Raw genomic sequence first — 26,242 nt, forward strand, 5'->3', positions numbered from 1 at the left:
AATTTAAAAGGTTGTATTAAATGTGCTTACTAACAATAAAGAGGACAAAATCATCTTTTAAAAATACCTCTAAATGACATTCAAATCAAAATCAAATCACTTTTGTCACACCATATACACGAGTGCAATAGTGTGTGAAATTCTTGGGAGCAGTTCCGAGCAACATAGTAGTCGTGACAGTGATGGGACATATACCAATTTACAATAAACATCAGATTTACAACACAATTTAAAATCTAATATACACATAATTACACAACACAATATACAAATAATAACATACAATGTACAGTATACAATACACACAATATAGAATACACATTATACAATAACAAAGTATATATAGTATATATAAAATGTACAGTAGGTTGTATTGTACTGTGTTGACATTCAGGCTGTTGATAGTAAGTTGTTGAGAGAATATAATATAATAATAATATAATTTATGACAGTCCGGTGTGAGATATAAGAGTAATAAAGTGCAGTGCTGATGTATTTTGATCGTGGGAGATCAAGAGTTCAAAAGTCTGATTGCTTGGGGGAAGAAGCTATCATGAAGTCGGCTGGTGTGGGTCCTGATGCTGCGATGCCTGCCTGATGGTAGCAGTGAGAACAGCCCATGGCCCCGGTGGCTGGAGTCTCTGATGATCCTCCGAGCTTTTTTCACACACACCGCCTGGTATATATGTCCTCGAGGGAGGGAAGCTCCACTCCGATGATGTGTCTGGCAGTTCGCACCACCCTTTGCAGTGCTTTGCGGTTGTGGGCGGTGCTATTGCCGTACCAGGCGGATGTGCAGCCAGTCAGGATGCTCTCTACGGTGCAGGTGTAAAACCATGTGAGGATGTGGCGGTTCATTCCAAACTTCCTCAGCCATCTCAGGAAGAAGAGGCGCTGATGAGCCTTCTTCACAACGGCTTCAGTGTGGATGGACCATGCGAGTTCCTCAGTGATGTGGACACCCAGGAACTTGAAGCTGCTGACTCTCTCTACCGGTGCTCCATTGATGGTGATGGGACTGTGTTCTCTCTCTCTTCTCCTGAAGTCCACCACAAGCTCCTTTGTCTTACTGACGTTGAGGGAGAGGTTGTGCTCCTGACACCAGTGTGTCAGAGTGTGCACCTCCTCTCTGTAGGCTGTTTCATCATTGTCAGTGATCAGACCTACCACCATCGTATCATCAGCAAACTTAATGATGGCATTGGAGGTGTATGTTGCCACACAGTCATGTGTGTACAGGGAATACAGGAGTGGGCTGAGAACACAGCCCTGCGGGGCTCCAGTGTTGAGGGTCAGTGATGAGATGTTGCTGCCCATTCTAACCACCTGGCGTCTGCTTGACAAAGTCCAATATCCAGCTGCATAGCGAGCTGTTTAAGCACAGAGCCCGGAGTTTCTCATCTAGCTTGGAGGGAACTATGGTGTTGAATGCTGAGCTGTAGTCTACAAACAACATTCTCACATAAGTGTTCTTTTTTTCCAGGTGGGAGAGAGCAGTGTGTATTGTAGATGCAATGGCATCATCAGTGGAGCGGTTGTTGCGGTAAGCAAACTGCAATGGGTCAAGTGAGGAAGGCAGCACAGAGCAGATGTAATCTCTGATTAGTCTCTCAAAGCATTTGCTGATGATGGGGGTCAGAGCAACAGGACGCCAGTCATTTAAAGTGATTTTGGATTTGGAACAGGCACAATGGTGGACGTTTTAAAGCATGTGGGGGCTACAGACAAACAGAGGGAAAGGTTGAAAATGTCCGTAAAAACACCAGGCAGTTGGTTCGCGCACGCTCTGATGACGCGGCCCGGAATGCCGTCTGGACCTGTGGCTTTGTGGATATTCACCCGTCGGAAGGATCTGGTTACATCCACTAAAGAGACGGAGAGTGAACTAACCTCTGTAGTGTCGGCCGCGAGAGCTCTCTCCACGAGGGCGGTGTTATTTCCCTCGAAACGAGCATAAAAAGTATTTAGCTCATCCGGGAGAGAGGCAGCGGTGTTCACGGTGGAGTTTTTATTCTCTTTAAAGTCCGTGATGATGTTAATTCCCTGCCACATGCTTCTAGAGTTGGTGGTGTTAAACTGTCCTTCAATCTTGTTCCTGTACTGACGTTTTGCTGTTCTGATTTTCGGAGGGCATAACTGGCTTGTTTATGCTCCTCCATGTTCCTGGAATTAAAAGTGGAGGTCCGCACATCAAGTGCCGCGCGAACATCGCTATTAATCCAAGGTTTCTGGTTCGGGTAGATCCGTATTGTTCTGGTCGATACGATGTCCTTTACGCACTTTCTGATGAAACACGTTACGCTATCAGCGTAAAGCTCGATGTCGTCATCAAAGGCGGACCGGAACATCTCCCAGTCCGCGTAATCAAAGCAGTCTTATAGCATAGAGTCTGATTGGTCCGACCAGCACTGGATCATTCTGAAGGTGGGTGCTTCCTGTTTCAGTTTCTGCCTGTAAGCGGGCAGAAGCAGAATGGAAGAGTGGTCCGATTTGCCAAATGGTGGGCGGGGGAGGGATTTGTAGCCGTCTCGGAAGGAAGTAGCAATGGTCCAAAACCCGGTCCCCTCGTGTGTTAAAACTAATGTGTTGGTGGTATTTTGGTGCGACTGATTTGAAACTGGCTTTATTAAAGTCCCCGGTCACAATGAACGCGGCCTCAGGGTGCGCGGTTTCCTGCATGCTTAAAATCCCATACAGTTCCTTGAGTGCCCGGTCGTGTCACTGAATTAAAGGGAAAAAAAAAATACTTTTAAGTTTAATTCAGTAAAAAAATTCACTGCAAAAAATCCTATTGTTAAGTGTTTGTCTTGTTTTCCATTTAAAATAGTCTAAAAATTCTTAAAACAAAATACATTTACTTCAGAAACAAGATATTTAGACTTGCTTTCAGAGAACGTATCTTAAATATAAGTGTATTTTATAAGTGTATTTTTTCACTTGGTTATACTTCTGCGAGTGCAGTAAAGACGAAACATACTTATATTCAAGATCTATTCTCTAAAAACAAGTCTACATATCTTATATGCTGCTTCTCAGGTGAATGCATATTTTAAAATGTATTTTTAATATTATATTCAACATTCGCAGATAACAATTGTTTCTTCTGCTGTATAGCGGCTAAAGTAAATGTACATTGTTTTGAGTTTTAGATATTTACAGGTGCATCTCAATAAATTAGAATGTCGTGGAAAAGTTCATTTATTTCAGTAATCCAACTCAAATTGTGAAACTCGTGTATTAAATAAATTCAATGCACACAGACTGAAGTAGTTTAAGTCTTTGGTTCTTTTAATTGTGATGATTATGGCTCACATTTAACAAAAACCCACCAATTCACTATCTCAACAAATTAGAATATGGTGACATGCCAATCAGCTAATCAACTCAAAACACCTGCAAAGATTTCCTGAGCCTTCAAAATGGTCTCTCAGTTTGGTTCACTAGGCTACACAATCATGGGGAAGACTGCTGATCTGACAGTTGTCCAGAAGACAGTCATTGACACCCTTCACAAGGAGGGTAAGCCACAAACATTCATTGCCAAAGAAGCTGGCTGTTCACAGAGTGCTGTATCCAAGCATGTTAACAGAAAGTTGAGTGGAAGGAAAAAGTGTGGAAGAAAAAGATGCACAACCAACCGAGAGCCTTATGAGGATTGTCAAGCAAAATCGATTCAAGAATTTGGGTGAACTTCACAAGGAATGGACTGAGGCTGGGGTCAAGGCATCAAGAGCCAGCACACACAGACGTGTCAAGGAATTTGGCTACAGTTGTCGTATTCCTCTTGTTAAGCCACTCCTGAACCACAGACAACGTCAGATGCGTCTTACCTGGGCTTAGGAGAAGAACTGGACTGTTGCCCAGTGGTCCAAAGTCCTCTTTTCAGATGAGAGTAAGTTTTGTATACCTGAAGCTGTGAAAATTTAGAGTGCATCTGGACTGTGAGTTGTGTAATTCTTCCTCTCCTCAGTCAGGCGCAAACTGCAGTGCTGCTCTCGCGCGTCATCACTGATGTGTTTAATGTGATCTCATGTTACATTAAATGAGATCAAATGACTATTTGACAACGAAAATTTGACAATTTTTTATTGTTGATGTTGTCGATAACATCGACTAACCGTTTCAGCCCTATTCTGAATAGCCTCTTTTCAGGCTCACATTAAATTGGCAAAAAAGGTTTAATGTTCCAAATTATTTAAATGATGTTAACTCACATTAACTGAGCTCTTTTTAGCTGAAGCAGACTCTGCTTATTTTCCTTGCTATGTCGAGCATGTTTAAGGTAATCAAATTAGTGTTAAAAGTTCAAGTCACTGACAAACCATAGCAACGTTTTAGCGACTCACAGCTGTATAAAACCTCAATGCTGGGGACATTCTGACCTATTTGACAATTAACAATCACAAATTCAGGAGTGATTCTCTAAACTACACATGGATGCTGTTGATTGAGGTTAGCTTGTTTTTAACATCAGGAAATTAAGGTAAAAACAGCAACAGTGGATGTGCACGTCAAGAGCACATTTGATTTAGATCGGGAGATACCTACATTTGTATAACAAGTCTGAAGGCCTATAAAGACATCTTTATGGGTCTAAACTTCTGAAGATAAATAGTTTGGTGTCTCAGCAGTCGTACCGCACATGCGCCAACCGACTGTGTATGCGCGCACAGTCTTATGGAGTACACTTCAACAGGCTTGCGTTCGACTGTACGCAGACACTAAATATTCGCTTCAAAATCTAAGTATATTTTTCTCTACATTTTGGCCTTCCGTCCACACTGAGATAGCGTTTTCGACAGCGAAAACGGAGCTTTTCCAAAACGCTCTGCCAAGTGAATACATTTGAAACAACATCTTTCCGTTGTCGTGTGGACAGGGGAAACTGAGATATCTGGAAACGATGACATATTTGTCATCATGTGATTCAGTCATGTGAGTCATTCAACCCAAAACAAAGATGGCGGCCCACGTTGTAGCGCCATTGTTGTGCCCATTATTCACTTTGATAGCGTTGTTAAAGATAAGTGTTACTTTGTACAACCTTCATATTGCATTCCTTCAAAGGCGATGGGAAGTTTACTCAAAATTGCTGTCCAGCGATGGAACACGAGGACAATTGCGTTTCAGACTGTACATGGAATGGCGATTTTTCGCATGCGCAGTAAGAGGATTTAGGAGTTTTCATATGTTTCAGTGTTGACTAGAAACCTTTGGAAAATGCTTGAGAATGGTAGTGTGGATGGAGAGCATTTAGAAAAATGAAAACATAGTTTTCAAATGTATCCAGATTAATGTAGACTTGGCCTAAATTTGCTTGGCAAAAATCCAAGTCTCAAGGTTCAACATGGAAGAGTTCCTAAACTCTCCTGTGAGAATCAGGAAATTCACATTAATGTCAGACAAAAGAAATGCCAACCGTTTTGTACAATGAAGATGTAAATTAATCTCTTGTGACTGCAGAAAAAGTGGAGTAATCACACAGACATTGTGTACAACATTACAGAAAACAGTTCAGAAACGCTTAACACTTAAGTGACAGACCAGAGCTGGAAGCATTACATAAATTTCTCCAACATAATTTTACTTCAGCTGATACAGCATGTATACACACACACACACACACATACAGATGGCCATTAACCACTAAAACTGTGTGGTAAACAGTAACTTCATTTAGTGTGCTTATAAAGATCAACAGCCAAATAATTCATTCAAACACAGTGGGGATTTTTTCCATAACAAATAAACCGCTCCATTAACAACTCAACACTTATCAAGCTGCTCAAGGCAGATTTTTGTAGAGAACTTGCACTGCAATCAGGGTATTAATAATGTAAAATCACGTCACTGTTGCCAGTGCCATTTCTTTTTAGGAAAACCTTAATATTAAACAAAACTCAACCTAGAAAAGTCAAGCTGTAAATTTTAGTCTTTATAAAAAAAATAAAAAATAAAAAAATAAAAATAAAAAAAAAAGAGAGAAACACTTCCTCTGGTGTAAAGTCCCTTTACCAATGCTAGTTCAGTATCAGACTAATTTACATGCTTTAATGGAGCAAACAGGATATTGTGGTTGTGTTATTACATGGTAGTGCTCTAATGTTTAGAATGGCGAAGTCAAAAGTTTACACGCAAAGAAAAACCCTTTTAACTATAAACTGGAAAAATAAATAAATAAATAAATAAATAAATACAAAAAATCAGCTCTTCTATGAACCTATATCTGGGAAAATACCTCAAGGATTCCTCCAAAATGCATCAAATTTGACTGGCCACTATGTAACTCACTAAATACATTTAGTTCTCTGTCATTCCACGTAGGTTAAACTATTTGCCAACAGAACATACAAAATTGTATTAGAGGTATAAGAGGAGAAATAAACAGTTCAAAAATTATACATTTAATAGAGTCAATGAAATAACATTTCATCACTATATTAAAAGAGAGTAATTTTTCATTAATGACAAATGCATCAAAACTTTGCTGTTATTACAAAAGAGGACACACATTGTAATATGCATCACAGGATCATGGAGAATGTCCACCATGACTGTGATTTATTTTCATGGCTCTGAGCCCAAAATAGTTTTTTTTTTTCCAGAAAGCCCAGCACACAGCCCTTTGAGTGCCAACTTCATAAATGATCATCAAATTATTGGTATGGGGTGTTCCAAAAGGATTACAAAATTATCATTACAGAAGGAAAGAAATGAAACTGACTTTCCAAAAGCCTTAAAATGAAAATTTTCCTATACTTTACTCACCCTCATATTGTTCCAAATGCTTATGACTTTCTTTCACTGAACACAAAAAGAGACATTAGGCAGAATATTAGTCTCAGTCACCATTCACTTTCATTGTATTTGTTTCCATGTAATGAAAGAAAATGGTGACTGAGGCTAATATTTTGCTGTGTTTGTCATGGGTTTGGAACATCACGAGTAAATCATAGATTTTCTTTAAAAACAATACCACGAGTCTTTTTAAAAACAAGTAAAAACTGTTTAATGTTAAAATTAAATTGACAATCATAACTGTAAATCGTTTCCCTTCTGTTATCATGATTATTCATTTCTCAACAGAATTTTCATTAAATCTTATTGTGTGGGGCAACGGCATGTCATTCATTTCCACATCCAAAACTTGCCGAGAACTCCGACTGCTTAAAACTGGCTCATCAAAACTGGCTGTCATTAGAGCCTGACCGATATGGGATTTGAGACAGATGCCGATTTTAGAGAGGGAAAATTCACCGATTACCGATATGGTGGCCGATATATTTAATTTGAGCTAGAATGAAAACAGACCTTTTTAATGTGGGTTTTTCACAAATTTTGCACCGATATGACTATGCAAAGGTACTCAGAAGGCTGCTTTCTTAAATATTTTTATCAAAGAACATTTGACATTATACAGTCAACAAATTCTAGAAATGAACACTGAGAAAATAAAGAATAATTAAAAATACAATAAATAGCTAAAACATCAGTACTATTTAATATCAGTCAAATGCTGACCATTAAAATAAAGAATAAAAATACCATAAATAGCTAAATAAACATCAGTACTGTATGTTTAATATCAGTCAAATGCTGACTATATATACTGCCGAGTCAAGATAAACAGCGGCAGCCATGTCACACCGTATTCTGCTATACAAGTTCAGGGGAAACTTTCAACGGTGGAAAACCAGACTTTTAAATATTACATTTTATAAATGCAACAACTGGAATTGTTCGGTTGAAGGGGGTACCAAACTGTGAATCCTAAACACAACAGTTTGGCGAATACATGTTTGCTCATTAGCTTCCACTCAGCTGACAACAATGAAAGTAGCTAGGTGATTAGCTAGTTAGCTATAAGCTCATTGTCACAGAGAACAAAAGGATGTTGTTTATTGTACTTTCCAGCATTGTCTCACCAACATGGTAATAACTTAGCGTGAAATCAACACTCAACAGACACAATCCACCACCGCACCGTTGTCTGCTGAGCTGCAAAAAGATGCTCTGATATTTACCTTTCAATCTGCTTAATTACTGACTGCACTGACAAACTATAGCTGGCTAACAGCAAACAGACATGAGTGACATGGTTATCAGGGACAAGGTTAACATTATATTAGTAAAAGGAAATAAAAGGGAAAATTATGGGGTCATTGTTTATTCATTTTCCAGTATGTATTTAAACTAGTTAACAACTTACCGTGATGACAGAGGTCTGCAGGGTCACTGTCAGTTCAGAGTCAGCTCTGTAAACAATGGAGTCGGAGCATGCTCTGCTGGACAAACGCTATGACACCAATTCTAAAGCTTTGTTTTCTGTGTTATATGTTCTGTAAAAAAGTTCATATATCGGTCGGGCACTAGTTGTCATTAGTGGAAGGCCTATGGACTAATTTTAAGCCCTCTGATTCACCACTGCATATGCGTACACACACACACACACACGAACACAACAGAAATATCAGTAAATGTGTTCCAATGCTGCATAGGCACTTGGTATATAAAGTTTTGACCATTAAGTTAAAGATCAGCCTAAATCGCAACAGCCTTAATTGTAATCATTTGTATATGATTAAGTGTGCAGTCCTAAGTGAAACTTCTTTCCTCTAATACTCCAAGTTCTTCAAGTACTTCTGAACTAAAGTTCGCTATTCCTTGAGCCCCTTCAGAGTTGTCAAGAGAAAGTATTTTTTGAGGTGTGTTCCAGATGCTAAATGACATCTTGTAATGTATGTTGCAAAACTATACTACTTTCTAATATACCTGATTTCAACCTAAATTTGAGAAAGCATTTCATGTATGATTCATAGATATTTCAATTCCATAATGCACTGCCACAAGCTCAACAAAAACACTTACAAAGACATTGCACATGGGGAAGGGAAATATTAAAGTATAATTTTCAGAATGGTCAGGAAATATTTCCATGTAATATTTCACCCATAAGCAAAATTTTTGTATAAAATTAGGACTGGGTAAAAATATTGATTTTCTGATTCATCGTAATCTCCATTTAAACAATCTCCATATCGATACTTAAATCCCAAGATCGACCTTTTACTACATAACTCTCTACAAATCACTCGCATATGAGACCACATTTCACGCTATGCAACAAAAAATGTCTGATTAGCCACTGGCTGGTAAATGTTCAGATTTCACTTACCAGTGATACAGTAGTACAATGGCAAAGAAGATCAGCATCCTTTAACTGCTTGCTGAGTGTTTAAGTTTGGTTTGGACACATTTTACACAGAACGAGTCAAAGACGAGATCCACGCAATCCATTTGTCATTTAATAATGTCTCTTAATATCCTTTCTGTTCTTTACAGTCAATTGTTGATCAAAAACAAGTAAAAACATTTAATTCCAATCACAAATAGCACGGATATGGTAAAGTCAATTCCTCTCGTTAACATGCATTCATTTACAAACGCACTTTACAGAACTGTAGGTTTTCTTAAAGACAGTACTGATTTTTAGCATGCTGTGGAGATGAGGGTGTGGCCGAGCGACGGGAGAGGAAGAGCGGTAAGGATTGACACCTGGGGAAAATTATCTCTAACAGCTGTTTTGTGTTAAAGTGAGAGCTGGAGAGAAGGACCGAAGTACTATGACGACGTGGCCACTGTTTAAGATTTAGATAATTTATGTTGAAGATTGAGCAACGGATTTGGTTCCGTTTGAGTGCGCGCTGAAAAAGCAGCAACAGAGAACAATAAAGTGTGTAAGCTGGTTCCTGCTTCCTCATTTTACCCAAGACTGACCTGAGACGTGTCACAGTGGTGCCAAAATCTGGGAGAAGAGGAAGAAATCGCTGTCATAGAGTCCTCGCTGCTGGCCGAAGTAATTAAGACGCTCGCCACCAATCCCAGCTTCAGGCTCTCCTGGATCTGCACATGGAGCAGGAGCAGCGGTTCCAGGTGATCCTTCAGGCCCAAGCTGAGGACCGGCAGGTGTTACGAAGCTTGGTGCCCCAGGGGGAAACTTCAGCCACGACCCTGGCCGCCAACAATGCATTGCCCCACGTCACGCTCATCAAGATGGGGCTGCAGGACGACCCGGAGGCCTTCATTGAATTGAGCAAACGGCCGAATCCTTTGGATGGCCCAACAAACAGTGGGCAGTCCAGCTTTTGCCTATCAACTGGGGAAGGCCAACTCGCGGCCCAACAGCTTCCTGTGACAGACCTCCTGGAGTACAAGAACTTGAGACGAGCCATCTTGCAACGGGTCAGGCGCAGCCCAGAACAGCACCGCCAGCACTTCCGCTTGCTGACACTTGGCGAGCTCGGCCATTTGTTTGTAACAGCTCTGTGACTCCTGCCGGTGGCGTTGCTGGATGAGGCCATCCAGCTGGCTGAGGACCACTTGGCGGCATATCAGGGGGCCGACGAGCCCTCTTCTGCTGTCTCTCCCCTTCTCCCTCATCCCCCTCCTGTTTCCCCCATCCTGTTCCTACTCCCCGGAAACAGGAAGTTGTTTCCCCAAAACTGGTTCCCCAGTCCCGGGATTTTCAACCCACTGGTTCCCCCAATCGCTCTCTGCTCTCCTCCCCAGGCTGCTGAATCCGCTGCTGCGGGTGGGAAGTCTGGGCCGGTCTGCTGGAGCTGAGGGGAACCTGGGCATTTACAGGTCCGATGCCCCATGATTGGGGGGGGGGGTCGTGGAGACATTGGTCCGGATCCCCAACGCGCCACAAGCTGCCCTCGATCGTGCTTGAGCATACTTGATACCTGCGAGTATAAAGGGGGGTACATACCAAGCCTTGGTGGATTCAGGTTGTAACCAAACCTCCATTCACCAAGGCTTGGTACAATCCAAGGCTTTTTGGTACAAGGTAAGGTGTATGCACGAGGATAATCAAGATTACCCTTTAGTGACGGTCATCATTCAATTTCGGGGACAAAAGCATATAGGCTGCGGTTAGTCCTCACATCTCCCATCCACTAATTTTGGGTACGAATTGGCTGGCATTTATTACTTTATTCAGGGAAATATGTGTGGATGGGTCCTGCAAAAAAGTGTCTCAGTGTGTAGTTTGCGATTCACTGGCTGGGGAGGCGGTGCTGGGGCTTTAGAGGATTCCCTGTAGGGGATTTCCCTCTGGAGCAGACGCGAGACGAAACCCTTGGGCGCGCCTTCGACCAAGTGAAAGTGATTGATGGTCAATGCCTCCAGTTGGACATTGCACTCTCATACCCATATTTTTAGATTATTATTATTAAGGATTGGTTTTATCGAGTGACGCAGGACACTCACAAAAGGAAAATACAACACAACCGTTAGTACCGAAGAGCCTTCAGGGAATGCAATTCCATACAGCTCATCATAATCCGATGGCGGGTCACTTAGGGCAAAAAATAACAAACAAAAAAAACACTGAACCGTCTAATGGCCCGTTTCTATCGGCCAGGTATTCGTGGGGATGTTTGCAGGTGGTGTGCGGCATGCCGTGAATGTCAGCTGGTGAATCCGGCGGCCACCCCAAAAGCATCATTGCGTTCCCTTCCGTTGATCAAGGTTCCTTTTGAAAGAATTGGCATGGACCTCGTCGGGCCATTGGAACGGACGGCATGCTGGCATCGCTGTGTGTTGGTTCTGGTGGACTACGCAACGCGATATACCGATATCACAAAATGTTGCCGAGACACTCTTTAGAGTTATCTCCCAAGTGGGGATTCCAAAAGAAATCCTAACTGATCAGGGCACTACATTTATATCATGCACCCTACGCGAACTGTACAAATGATTGGGGATTAAATCAATTCTTACCACCCCCAAACAGACGGCTTGGTCAAACGATTTAATCAAACTCTAAAGAACATGATTCCTAAGTTCGTGCATGAACACGCTCTGAATTGGGACAAGTGGCTTGAGCCCCTATTATTTGCAGTTCAAGAGATCACTGTATGGGCGTCGGCCGTGTGGCGTGCTCGATGTCTTAGAGAAAATTGGGAGGCGGGACCATCAAATAGCAAAAATTAAATTCAATACATTCTTGACCTGAGAGCAAAAATCCACACACTGGGGCAACTAACACAGGAGAATTTGCTCCAGGCTCAAGAACGTCAATCCCGGCTGTATAATAGGGGCACTCAACTACGGGAATTTACACCAAGAGATAAAGTCCTTGTATTGCTTCCTACATTGAGCTCTAAATTACTCGCCAAGTGGCAAGGGCCCTTTGAGGTCATATGGCAGGTTGGGGAAACCGAGGTTAAATGAACGGATAGAGGCGGAGCACATCAGATTAACCAACTCAACCTCCTAAAACCATAGAGAGAGGAGGTCCCCAATCGAATCACCCCGGTTACTTGGAGACCACCTCTCAGTCACAGAGGTTGCAGAAAGAGTTCTGACGTGTTCTCGCCACTCCCTGGTCACACAAATCTAATAGAGAACCATATTCAAATGACCCCAGGAATAGTGGAACGCAGTTGTCCCTACTGATTACCAGAACACAGAAACCAGTGGTAAGGGAAGAATTGAAGGCCTTGCTAGATATGGGGGTAATAGAAGAATCCCATAGTAACTGGGCCAGAGTGATGGCTCGGATCGATTCTGTATGGAATATAGAATAGTCAATGCGGAGTCTAAATATGATGCAGACACGATTCGACACTGGATTTGGTGAAGGGATATTGGCAGATCCCCTTAACTCCCATGTCCCATGAAAAAAATGGCGATTTTCACACCGTTCTGATTACACCAATTCGTGACCCTTCCATTCGGTTTGTTCAGGGCCCCAGCTACGTTTCAGTGGCTCATTGACAGAATCCTCAGACCGCACGCTGCTTACGCCGCTGCAGCATGTGAAGGCTGTCCTGAGGTCGTTGAGATTGGCGGGACTAGATAGAGAGATAAAAAGCAGCCAGACACGCAGCTGGAGAGAGCTGAAAGTTAAAAGGTCCCCGGTATAATTAACAGCATTTGCTGGGAGAATATTTATTTCATATGCAAGCAAATTTTACATTATAACTGAAATACACCCATATGATTCAATATTTAAATCAAAATCTGAATCGAAAGCTTGTAAATCGGAATCAGGAAATCTGTATCAATATCCAGCCCAATTTAAAATTGTGTGTCAAATTAATCAAAACAACATCAACAACATGATAAACTTTTAATCTGGTATTTTTGTTGAATGGGAACAAACACCATATAGCATTTGAGCTAATCAGTGGTATTACTCTCCCAGGATGTAAGAAAGTCAACAAATGTTTTGCTTAAAGAGGAATGTCGCTTTTTAAGACTTAAAATAAGGCAAAAAACAAATGTAAGCCATACTGCACAATGCTGGGAGGATTCCTAGTTTTACTGCAGCTGAGCAAAGGTGAAGATGAGGTCAGCCAATGGCAAAACATGTTAAGCACAATCACACATACAGGTTTTAGCCTAATGTCTGCTGGGTGACGCTGTTCAGCTGACAATCCCAGTGAAGCACATTTCTAAACTACAGAAGGCAATAAAAGCTGTTACACATCCTCACAGTGACTATGAGTCAGCTTCTGAGAACTACAATCAGGCACAAATCCTGGTCTTACCCCACAATGAGCAATGCAGTATCTGGGAAAATGTTGTACAGATTTTTATATAGTATACATTCAAGCTCTTCTGACCACTTAAGCAGAAAGTCATGAGATGTTACATTTATGTAAATGTGAGTGAACTATTAAACAATTAAAATCAAATGCTGAAAGACAATTACATACGAGTACAGCTGTCAAATGCTGCAAAGTGCTCATTACTGTATGCTCTCACTAGAGACATGTAGATTAAAAGTTGTATTATAATAGCACGGCACTAGGAGAAAATCTTTTTGAAAAACAAAAAATGAAAAGGGAAATGCAGTTCTCATGAAGGCCTATTTTTATGCCACTTACCAAGCTAATTCGAACCATGATAAAGACTTGTGATTATCAAAACCTAAAGGCTAGTCAAAATAATGGCGTCAAGAGCCACATATGGAAGTAATGGCCTACATGTCATTGTTTTAATTTAATTGGTTAAAGCTGAAGTAGGTAAATGTTGAAATACTTCCTTGTATCCCAGCTTAATATGCACAGACAATGCTACATAAACCATTTGTAGGTTGATTACCCCGAAAAATTTAAACACTGTGGATCTGTGGCACTTTCAATAATTGATCTTTTTGTTTGAGCAGCCCAGTTCAACAGCACTTACTTAACCAATAACGTGAGATTGGAGTGGGACTAGGGATGACACGGTGAGAGTTTTTGATGGTTATAATCACCATCTGAGAAATAAATACATTTATAAAAAGCTGTTTACTAGTTTTACAAATTATTTGCAAATTGTCTTATGCAACAGCAATGTGGCAAAATAGTCATATCATAACTGAATGTGTTAGTGGGCAAGTTTCTTAGGGATATATGGATACCAAGCGCAGCTATAGAATAGGAAACTTGATAAATACACAATAGGAGGTATATATTAAAAGATGCTTACCATAGGGCACAACACCGCTTATCTGCATTACGGGCACAAAATGAAGTGTCTTAATGACACCGGAGTGCTTGGAGTCGTGGGTATTTCACAGACTTTTCTTCAACAATTTATTGAAGCAATACATTATCTGTCAGACACCCCACCATAAAGAAAACATCTAAATACTGTTCTTTAATCTGTCCACAACACCTCACAAATAAACCTGTGGACTATGCATAATAATGGGGACATTGCTTACAGCGGGCAATTTTAAAGTCTGATAATAACTAAAACTGAAATTTATTGTTGAATGTGGTGAATTTGTACACAATGCTTTAAATAAAGAGGATGAATAGAAACAACTTGAAGTTCACCAGGTTGATAGTAACTACACGCAAAATCACAGCATGCTGTCAGCACGCTTAAATGTTCAGAAGTTTCATTTCTCAATTCACCCCTTTAAAAGCACCACAGCTAAAAATATTAAACTCACTAGATTTACATTTACATATTTGGCAGACGCTTTTATCCAAAGCGACTTACAGTGCCTTTATTACAGGGACAATCCCCCTGGAGCAACCTAGAGTTAAGTGCCTTGCTCAAAGACACAATGGTTGTGGCTGTGGGGATTGAACCAACAACCTTTTGCTTACCAGTTCAGTGCTTTAGTCCACTATGCCACCACCACATTTAGATGGTTGTTGGATGAATACACCATATAAATCACGACATCCCTAGGCAGAACTATATGTCTGGTCAACCAATGGAAGACAGAGGCGGACTTATTAAATCTGTCTGAAAACTATGTTTATATTTGTAATTGAATTTGCTGATGTTGATGTGTCGTAGAAATTACATCAGCATTTCTCATATCATAACCTTTGGACAACTCGGCAGCAACGTTAAAACTGTCAACTTGTAAGTGCACATAGGAGTTATGAAATTCTCAGGCTCTGTTCAACATCATCTAGTACTGTTGAGTATGACTAAATAATGACTTCATCGAGGTCACAGAATGCCTTCTGCAAAAGATGCAAAGCTTCTGCTCACGTCAGTCCATTTTTTACTAAAGGCCAATGTATATCAATATCTCCAATATCTCATGCCAATATGATGATATCTCATGCCAGTATGCCAATATCTCAAAGCAATCGTAGTATGCATTGAAAGTGTCTGTATAGGCTTGTGGTCAAGAGTATACTTTGAAGCAAAGTGCTCCACCGTGCACGAAACAGAACAGTACACAGAAAAAACTGAGTGTACCCTTACCTTAAGCCTCATTCCACTACACAAGAGCAACAGGTCTCTACACTTTGCTTTAAACTGGCTGAATCTACTCAGGCCGGACCAAGATGTAATTTGCAATCTTGTTTTAAGTTCTGTATTGATTTGATGGAACAATTAGCAGAAAGAATTTAAATAGCAGAGCAGAGAGTAGTTGACTGTTATTGTTAACTAAAAGGATTATCAAATTAGCCAAAATATCTTTAAACCAAAAATCAAGGTGGGAAAATGTTTAGAACTGACCGAATGTCCAATTCTGTGGAAGTTTTCTATGGAGTTGTATGCGTGCAGAGAATCTGTGTGGGTCCAGAGATGCCCAAGAAAAGAGGTTGGTTGTGTTCCTAATGAGAGTGAAATTTGCCTACCAAACTTCAACATGATCAGCAAGAACACAATAACTGCTGAGGAGTCTAACCTAACACCTTAAACTCCCTGCCCCCACATTTCCTTGCAACAAACCTCTGAACTGGACATAGTAACCCTATGGAACATCTGTGAGACAGGAAGTAGCTCTGGTTAAGGTGAACCCCAGTACCTACCAGGAAATCTGGTTCTACAGGCAGGCCAAGCCCAAATGTGACACATGAAAGGATGTAAAAACTGACGGTGAACAAAATGGCTGCATCCCTGACACAAGTAAACAATTAACCATTAATGTTTACTGAGAGTTACACGGGACAAAGCTCCTGCTGGAGGTCTAGGCACAGGGCCTGGGGCAGCAGGTTATTTGCTTGAAAGCATATGTATAAATAATAAATGAATCTGTACAGAGTCAGTTGCTCTGACCACAGTCCCACCCCCCTCATCCATCTCTCCTCTAATCTTTCACACTACCATCTTTCCAGCACTCCTCCTGGGAGATGTTCTTTCCTACATCTCAGCTGCTTGAGCTGCTAGAAGGAAGGGGTGAAACCTACTAACTTTACAGCTGTGTTGCCTGTTACAAACTGCTCCCAACATGTAAGTAAAATCTGTACAAACATCAGAGGGGACTATATTGGTACCTCCATCAAACAAAACTTGTCTTTTTCTTTGCTTGAACATTTGCTGGGCCATGTTGTGTTTGTTCTAGTCCTTTGATCAGTGACCTAAAACAACCTGAATGGGGACCAACATTAGAAAACAGAGCCAGGAGCACACTGGTGGTGTGGCACACGGTAGGCTTGTGCAATGTGACTGAAGATGTTTTCCCACAACAGCAGCAGCTCTTCTATGGCAACTGTTCCACATGTCTAAAACAACAACTCCTGTGTCAGTACACACTTAGGCTGTGTCCGAGACATGGACCCCCTCCGAGGTGGGAGTGTCCAGCTTGTATTTGATCTACATTTTCCTGATAGTGTTTGCCTTCAGACCTGGAACAGGTCGCAAAGCAGTAGTCTTGTTATGCTTGTTAAGGATCAGAATATTCAGTAGGAAGACAGTTTCATGTGGAGGGGGGCATTTTGTTTCTTTCATTCACTAAGAAATGACACTAGTACAGCAAGCCCATGCTAGGTTCTTCAGTCCAGAGACAATAAAGCAAGTCGTTGAGTTGAATTGCATCCCCTGAGTAGTTAAGGTGCACATCAGATGTCTGGACTTTGTCTGGTTAAACAAGTGAAGGATGGCAGGAACTTAAACATAACAGTCCAAATTCTACGAATAGCACAGAAAAACCTTATAAAAACGAGAACAAACTTCATAAAGAGAAAATGGGTCCTTGGCACTGTTGTAAATGCAGACCTTGGGGAGCTTTGGTTCCCTTCTGTGTCACACACTGAAAACAGATATTTTTCGTATTGGGAAATGGTTATGAAGGTCTTTCTGATGCCTTGGCTATGGCTAGATAACGTTTGAAATATCTGAGGTGAAATAAAAGGAGCCAAATTAAGTCATATCTTAGGGTGCTTTCACACTAGCACTTTTGCTATAAGGAATGACATCAAAGTTCGGTTTGTTTGGGTGATGTGAATGCCGTTTTCTGAACTTGAAAAGGTGGTCTGTATACAGTGGTAAACAGCTGCCGCTTGTATGCATGTTGATGACATAATCGGACCGTGGTTTGGACCCAAATAATATGATGTGAACAGAGACCAACGGGGGCAGGGGAGGAAACAAACTCTGGTGTGAAAGCACCCTTATGGATGTAGTGGGTTAAATTTACTAAAAGTTCCCAAATCACAGCCGGTTGAACTCTCTGCTTCTGCCACAAAAAATACACCACCCCCTTCTTCCTCTGAAAAAAAACCCCACCCCCTCCCCCTGCTTACACACACCCCCTCTCCCACCGGGAGGCTGCCTATTCGGGGCTTTTAGCTTTCTTAACAATGCCACCCTTTAAAACACTATCTTGAAGCCGCTCTGTGGAAAATATTTAGTAAAGGAAAAATATTACTGACCTAAGGAAGTGACAATATAGGAATTCAAAAATCAGTAAATCAATCCAAAAGATTCTTGAAAATCTCTACATGTTTGAATACTAACTTTGCCAGGGGCAATCTACTAGCTAAAAACCAACAAACACAGACACCATACTGGCAAACAACACTAGTGATTAGTTGTGTAATGTTCAGAAGAGCAACTTCAAAAACAGCTTATCAGTTTTACCTTTTAAGAGGGACGGAGCAATGTGCAATTTTTTCCAAAAGGGCATCCAGTGTCTGAAAATCCAGCAAATCATTGGACTTGGAATGCATTTTGTAATCCATTGAGGAGTTCCTCTCACCACAAAAGCAAAACAGAAAGTGAACTAAAAAGGCAAGAAAAGTTCGTCACTCAATCCCAAAACACAGCGACTTCTCACTCTCAAATCGCCAGTTCTCATGTATATGTCCAAAATCCTGAGCCAAATACATGTTAATCCATAGTTAGTCCACCATAGTCCTGAAAGAAAGAGGTTTTGAGTTCCAGAGAAGCCCCTAACCGGAGACTCGAGTGTGTGAGAGAGAGAGGGGCACAGAGGCCTGAGGCCGGCTGAATCTGTTAGCTCTGTGTGCCGGTCGACTCTCTACGCCCTCCCCCTCTCGGCAGCACAACAGCCCAGTTGCCACAGGCACTTTGCCCCATTATGTGTCCACCAGAGGCTTCACTCACCCAAACTGCCTCCAGCAGGGTAACAGAAAGCAGGAGAGAGGAAGAACAAGTGAAACTGGCTCGGTAGAATTCAGAATGCGCACTCTCTTTCTCTCTCCTTCGCTGAGAGCGGCGTGCTCTTACTCAACAGTGAAAATGGCTCTGGTGCTTCCTCATTGAGAACAAGCTCTACCCACACACCCCTCCCTAGACACTCTCCGGTGCTTGCTTGTTCTCTAACCCCTCCCTTTCTCTCTCTCTCTCTCTCTCTCTCTCTCCCCATCAATAGCTTGAGCACTCTCCACCCACCCTCCCTTTCTCCCTGCCTGCCTCTCACACTCTCCTCAGCATGCACACACACACCTTTAGCTCCCCACCCCCTTCCTCCCGCCGCTTCGCCCTCCCCCACACACTCCTTTCAGACCGATCTCGTGTGCCTCACCCCACTACAGCAATCACCGCCTTATCTGCTGCCTCTCCACACACACCGTACACATTCACACGTCTAAACTACATAAACACAAAAAACAAGCCACACTGGAACTGCTCGGCTGACACACATGGAGCAGAAACTGAAATCAGTGCCAAACTGCATTCAGTGCATTTACATGCACTTGAAAAATTACATATCAGTCGGACTTAAACAATTCATCTTTCTACAATGTTCATCTGACTGAAATCGTACCAGTCCAAATTTTGCTAATTTTCAGCGAACTTCCTCTGCTGACGTCTTTCAAATGTTTGACACATTGTGTCATGTATACTTGACAGACAGATGAAGACTGTAGCTTGACTTTGTAAAAAAACTTTCTGTAGCTCGATTATAACTGCGCATGTATAATTGCACAACAACTTGATGACTGATGGCTCAAGACTGTGTTTGGAGGGGGGGCTTTACAAGGGAATAAAGGAGAACAAGGCAAAAGTGAGTTGACTCACGGGAGGGTGAATTAGAGGACAGTACAGGGATTCCACCTCCATAAAACACATGAAAGCTTGATGTAAAAACTCCTTGGACACAACTTGCTTGGTTTGACAGGATGTAGATTTCACCAGTATATCCGCAAGGGGAGGATTTTTTTATGTATTCTCCAAGGTAACAATGCTGTTTCCCCATTCCAGTATATGATTCACAAACTGCGATACCAACAGCATCTGTATTGGTGTGGAAACAGAGCATGTTTGTTAATTTTTATTCAGGGCTCAATGTGTTGAGTCTGAGAACAGAGTGGTTTCGGCTGCGTTACGACAGCATATTAAAAGAAAAGTTCACCCAAAAGTGAAAATTGCATCATTTACTTACCAAACCTGTAAAAGGAGAAATTGAGGAATGTTCACGCTGCTCTTTTATTTACACTTGAAAGCCTATAGTAACCAGTTCTCAAACTCCAAAAATGACAAAAAGCTCCATTTAAGCAGTACGATACCTTTGTGTGAGGAACAGACTGAAATTAAAGTTGCTATTTGCTAGGGGGCCTGGGTAGCTCAGTGGTAAAATACGCTGGCTACCACCCCTGGAGTTCGCTAGTTCGAATCCCAGGGTGTGCTGAGTGACTACAGCCAGGTCTCGTAAGCAACCAAATTGGCCCGGTTGCTAGGGAGGGTAGAGTCACATGGGGTAACCTCCTCGTGGTCGCTATAATGTGGTTTGTTCTCAGTGGGGCGCATGGTGAATTGAGCGTGGTTGCCGCGGTGGATGGCGTGAAGCCTCCACATGCGCTATGTCTCCGTGGCAACGCGCTCAACAAGCCACGTGATAAGATGCGTGGGTTGACTGTCTCAGACGCGGAGGCAACTGGGATTCGTCCTCCGCCACCCGGACTGAGGCGAATCACTATGCGACCACGAGGACTTAGAGCGCATTGGGAGCTGGGCATTCCAAATTGGGAGAAAAAGGGGAAAAATCCCCCCCACCCCAAAAAAAAAAAAAAAAAAAAAGTTGCTATTTGCTGAAAATCTTTCCCTCTACTGTAGTTCCTACTAGGCATGTGCGAGACTAGTCGACTAGTCAATTAAATGGTTCTGATGCTGCTAGTCGACACTGGAATTACTAGTCGGTTTATATTTCCCCCCATTAAACTGATCATAATTTTTACACATTTACATTTGGCTCTATATTTTTAGAGGCTGCGCTCTATATTAATGCTACATATATTAAATAGAATTAATAATACAAATAATAATAAAAAAAAAATAATAAAAAAAAAGGATATCTGAAGAAGATACCAAGTTTAATTTCACCTCAGGCTGCGCATGCTTCTTCCCTCTCTCACTCGCGGCACGCACAGGAAAGAATCCTCTCGCTAGACAAGCAAACTCAGCATAGTAGTTATGCAGTAACTTTGGTGGTGGTGCAGGAATCAGATTTCCAAACGTTAGAAAGTCCCTATGGATGCTTTTACATTCGAGTCTTCTTTAAATCTGTACATGCTTGTATATTATTTTTCTGCTGAGCAGGCTTTTTCAGGTGCAGGATAGCCTCCTCAGGTGATCATGTCGACGTGTTAATTTTGCACATCAAAAAATGTATGCTTTTAAATGGCCTAGAAAATTACTGTTGTAGGCTAGGTATGCCATTTTTTAAATCTGCTGATTAGGGATGAAGGCTATTTTCAGCGAGGTGCCGACTGCTTAATGGGTTAAACTCTTTTATTCTGTGTGCACGTCATGTTTAGAATACATTAGGTTTATTTTAGGCTACATCACAGGCCTATTTTTCTATCCTATAGCTACTTTTTGTTTTAGAACAGGCTGGGTTGCTCTATTGGTCCTGCACTATTCATTCAATTGTTTAATAAATATGCCTGTTAAATATTCGCCAACTTTGATTCAGTGAACGCATATCATGATCTATATTTAATGTACAATGATCATAATTCAAGGCGAGCACGTTGCAGATAAACTCCCCTTTTCATTGGAATTTAGCATCAGATTTGGAATAGATTAAATATTTTAAATGGGTCGCATAATTTTTATTTTTTTTGACTGTTTTCTGAAGGTTGGTTTCTTTTAGACTAGTCGATTTCAATTTTCATTTAAACGTCAGTGAAATTAGTCGTTCAGCACATCCCTCGTTCCTACATTTTATTTGCACCTCACAGATTCAAACTTGGCACATCATGATCACTCACGAGACATGACTCGCGATAATCAGTGAAGTTTGGTGTCATAGACGTCAAATTTGAAAATGCGAAACTATGAATGAGAAGAGCTACGGTGAAGGGGAAAACTTTGTGAATAACCACTTAAGGAATGTTCCATGTTTAATCCAACTTATGCTCAATCTACAGCATTTTGTGGCATAATTTTGATTACCACAAAAAAAATATTTCCCCATCCTGTTTATATATATACACTGTATATTAGTTGTGCTCAAACATTTGCATACCCTGGCAGAAATTGTGAAATTTTGGCATTGATTTTGAAAATAGGACTGATCATGCAAATAATTTTTTTTATTTATTTTAATGATGGTGATCATATGAAGCCATTTATCACATAGTTGTTTGGCTCCTTTTTAAATCATAACAGAAATCACCCAAATGGCCCTGATCAAAAGTTTACATACCCTTGAATGTTTGACCTTGTTACAGACACACAAGGTGACACACACAGGTTTAAATGGCAATTAAAGGTTAATTTCCCACACCTGTGGCTTTTTAAATTGCAATTAGTGTCTGTGTATAAATAGTCAATGAGTTTGTTAGCTCTCACGTGGATGCACTGAGCAGGCTAGATACTGAGCCATGGGGAGCAGAAAAGAACTGTCAAAAGACCTGCGTAACAAGGTAATGGAACTTTATAAAGATGGAAAAGGATATAAAAAGATATCCAAAGCCTTGAAAATGACAGTCAGTACTGTTCAAACACTTAAGAAGTGGAAAATTTGGGGATCTCTTGATACCAAGCCAAGGTCAGGTAGACCAAGAAAGATTTCAGCCACAACTGCCAGAAGAATTGTTATTAAGAACAAGTATTGTGCTCCTTGAAACAACCACACCATCTTTTTCCAGAGCAGCCTGTATTTCTCCTGAGGTTACCTGTGGGTTTTTCCTTTGTATCCCGAACAATTCTCCAAACATAGAGCTTATGGTTGTGACCATAAAGCTCTATTTTGGTCTCGTCACTCCAAATTACAGTGTGCCAGAAGCTGTGAGGCGTCTCATATTGTAACCGGGCTTTTTTGTGGCACTGGCACAGTAAAGGCTTCTTTCTGGCAACTCGACCATGCAGCTCATTTTTGTTCAAGTATCGTCATATTGTGCTCCTTGAAGCAACCACACTGTCTTTTTCCAGAGCAGCCTGTATTTCTCCTGAGGCCTTTTTTTTCCTCCATCCTCTGAGCCCAGCTCTCGTGTGCAGTCACCCTCCCCCTCTTTTTGTCCATCTCCAGTCACTCGGATCTGCTCACCTCCACCTCCCCAGAACTATAACAGTTACTTGGTAATGAAGCCACCTTATCCCCGGACCCCCAGACAAGGTGGAGCAGGTGTTTTTACCCCTCTATCTTTGGAACTCTCAAGATCAATGTCTGCCTGTTCATTATCACCCTGTGGAAGCCCCAGAATCACCTCTCCTGCACCTATCGGCATTCCTTCAAGTGAATGTGGCTTTGCTAACCCACAGCCAAGAAATCCCTCATTAACAAACAAGTCTTCTCTAACAAAAGTAGAGGCCAGCTTTACACCAAGAGGCGCCAGAATCATCATTTTCAAAATCAATGCCAAAATTTCACAATTTCTGCCAGGGTATGCAAACTTGAGCACAACTGTATAATTATATATATATATATATATATATATATATATATATATATATATATATATATATATATATATATATATATATATATACACACATACATACACACACACATACATATACACACACGCACACAGTTGATGTCAGAAGTTTACATACACTTAGGTTGAAGTCATTAAAGCTAATTTTTTAACCACTCCACAGATTTAATATTAGCAAACTATAGTTTTGGCAAGTCATTTAGGACATCTACTTTGTGCATGACATGAGTAATTTTTCCAACAATTGTTTACAGACAGATTGTTTCACTTTTAATTGACTATATCACAATTTCTGTGGGTCAGAAGTTTACATACACTAAGTTAACTGTGCCTTTAAGCAGCTTGGAAAATTCCAGAAAATGACGTCAAGCCTTTAGACAATTAGCCAATTAGCTTCTGATAGGAGGTGTACTGAATTGGAGGTGTACCTGTGGAGGTATTTTAAGGCCTACCTTCAGTGCCTCTTTGCTTGACATTATTGGAAAAAATCAAAAGAAATCAGCCTCAGACATTTTTTTTGGACCTCCAAGTCTGGTTCATCCTTGGGAGCAATTTCCAAATGCCTGAAGGTACACCATGATCATGTGCTGGGTTTGTTGCTGCGTGTGGTACAGCGAGCTCATCAGAAACAGAACGGGTGAAAAGTGGTGCTCGCTCTATAGATGTAGTCAATAATTCACAAGATGATATCTGACGAAACCGGATATAAACGCGCACAACCCGACTGTCGCCAATGGCGACTAGATTTTAAATTATAGTCGCAATAAATTATTTTGTCGCATTTGCGACCATTTTATTCGCAGTCAGGAGCCCTGATATACATACCGTGTATAAAAGCATTGTTTACAGTAAGGCACTAAAATAAAAACTGCAGTTACAATAAAGACCCTATTATCCTTCATACGAAATCGAAGAACGAATGGGTGTGGCATCATTTTGAACAAAATCTGGCCAAAATGGTGTTTTTGAGTTTGTTTCTGTGGTTCATAACAGCTCACAAGTGCGAACTTCCAGGAAAACTTTGTTCCTGCTGCTAAACACCTTCTCACTGCCATTGGTCCATGTCATCCTAGTGTTCCCTGAAGCTCCACCTACTTTCAGGCCTACAGCTAATTCTGGTTATGTTGTTCAGCCAGTTAAGATCAATCATACTGTGTGCAGAGTTATTAGCGAACTGGTGCAAACGTAACTATTTCTATATGATTGATAATGTAAAGAAATTTTCGGAAAGAACAAGTAATTTGTTTAATTAGTCAACAAAAGTAATCTACTCAAATATTCTTAAGTGCCCATTCACTCTGTTGTTTGAAATGCTGTTTCACTCATGTGCCATCAGCGGTTGAAAGGGAGATCAGTAGTTTGCCCATTAAAACTTTTATACACCCATCTCTGCAGTAGTATCAGTGTCATCATAAATTACAATAACAGTGTAACAGATGCATATTATGGCCGCTTATAGTGTGTTAGTGCCATGAATTCAGAATGTAAACAAGACATTGTACATTATCTACTGCATATATATATTAATTTAGATCATCGAGTGGTTAAAACAGCTTTTACTGATTTCATGTAAATTCTACTCATGGAATGAGACATGAAATCATTGATAGCACGTTTTCATGACATTAGTTGATGCTTTACATGTAGTCTTCTGCAACCTCATATTAAAATGCTCCTCTAAACACCTCCTCCGACGAAGCGTCTGAATGTTCGCAAATGGTATACTATTGCTCAGCAGTTTCAAACTTCTTTTTGGCTCCGAGCGAAGAATAAAGAAATTCTCCATGAGTTTATCGAAGACTTAAGGCACTTACAATGGGGCCAGTATATAAATGTTAAAATGCACACGGTTTCAAAATTATAGCCAAAAGACAAACATTATTTGTGTTAGTGATTTTAATGTGACAATCTCTTACTAACCTTATCTAGGCCTATGTAAAGTTATGTCCCATATTAAAAAGTAATTTTCATAATGACATTAGGCCTTTAAACCCTGTAATATGCCAAGTACATTAATGGCGGTAAATTTGTGATATTATGTCTATATTTTGTGGCTATACTTTAGAAATAAAAAAGCATTTTTGAGCGTTTATGGGCTGGCCCCATTCATTGTAAGTGCCTTTTTTTTAATAAACGAGAGACAAGTTGAAATAATTTTTGCGACAGTCAACATTATGCAACAAATGCTGTCGATCAATTTGTAATGAACCTGGAACATTCCTTTAAATTTTTGTCCATTCCTCCTCCAAAGTGGCTTTAGAAGACTTGGAATATAGTGCTCAAGTCATATGGACAACTTTAATACTTTTGACAGCCACCAGTCACTAAGTTTTCATTGTATGGAAGAAAGCAGTGTGAGAATAATGAATGTCCATTTAACACTCCTCTTTTCAAACGATCACAGAAATCTCATTTTTGGGAAATCAATTTAAGCACAGAATTACACACTGATGTTAGTGTGACAATCTCTCATTCTCCCTCAAGACCTGCCATCTAGATAGACTGTCGAATGACGAAATCAACCCACCATCTTTCTACACACACCACATCACCATCATCATGACTCCCTCGCTGCCACCTTCACCTCACTCTGACTTTCAGTTCAGGACCACCCAGTTACACAGTGGTCACTTACGCTG

At 40.9% G+C, this 26,242-nt stretch overlaps 1 protein-coding gene across 9 annotated transcripts in view; it reads right to left on the reverse strand.

The window, feature by feature from the left end:
• The window catches only part of LOC127451212 (bromodomain-containing protein 4-like), a 92,330-nt gene that overhangs the window by 42,263 nt on the left and 23,825 nt on the right, over nucleotides 1-26,242 (reverse strand). For 5 of the 9 annotated variants that reach the window (XM_051715717.1, XM_051715720.1, XM_051715715.1 and 2 more), the window contains exon 1: nucleotides 18,337-18,967. The exons of the other annotated variants lie outside the window; for them this stretch is intronic. In XM_051715717.1, coding sequence (XP_051571677.1) covers nucleotides 18,337-18,437 — 101 coding nt within the window. In that variant the 5' untranslated portion in view covers nucleotides 18,438-18,967. Of the gene's footprint in view, nucleotides 1-18,336; nucleotides 18,968-26,242 lie in introns of those variants that run through there. 9 annotated transcript variants of the gene reach the window in all.

Source organism: Myxocyprinus asiaticus, chromosome 14 (assembly GCF_019703515.2).
Source record: "Myxocyprinus asiaticus isolate MX2 ecotype Aquarium Trade chromosome 14, UBuf_Myxa_2, whole genome shotgun sequence".
In the NCBI taxonomy this organism is placed as follows: domain Eukaryota; kingdom Metazoa; phylum Chordata; class Actinopteri; order Cypriniformes; family Catostomidae; genus Myxocyprinus; species Myxocyprinus asiaticus.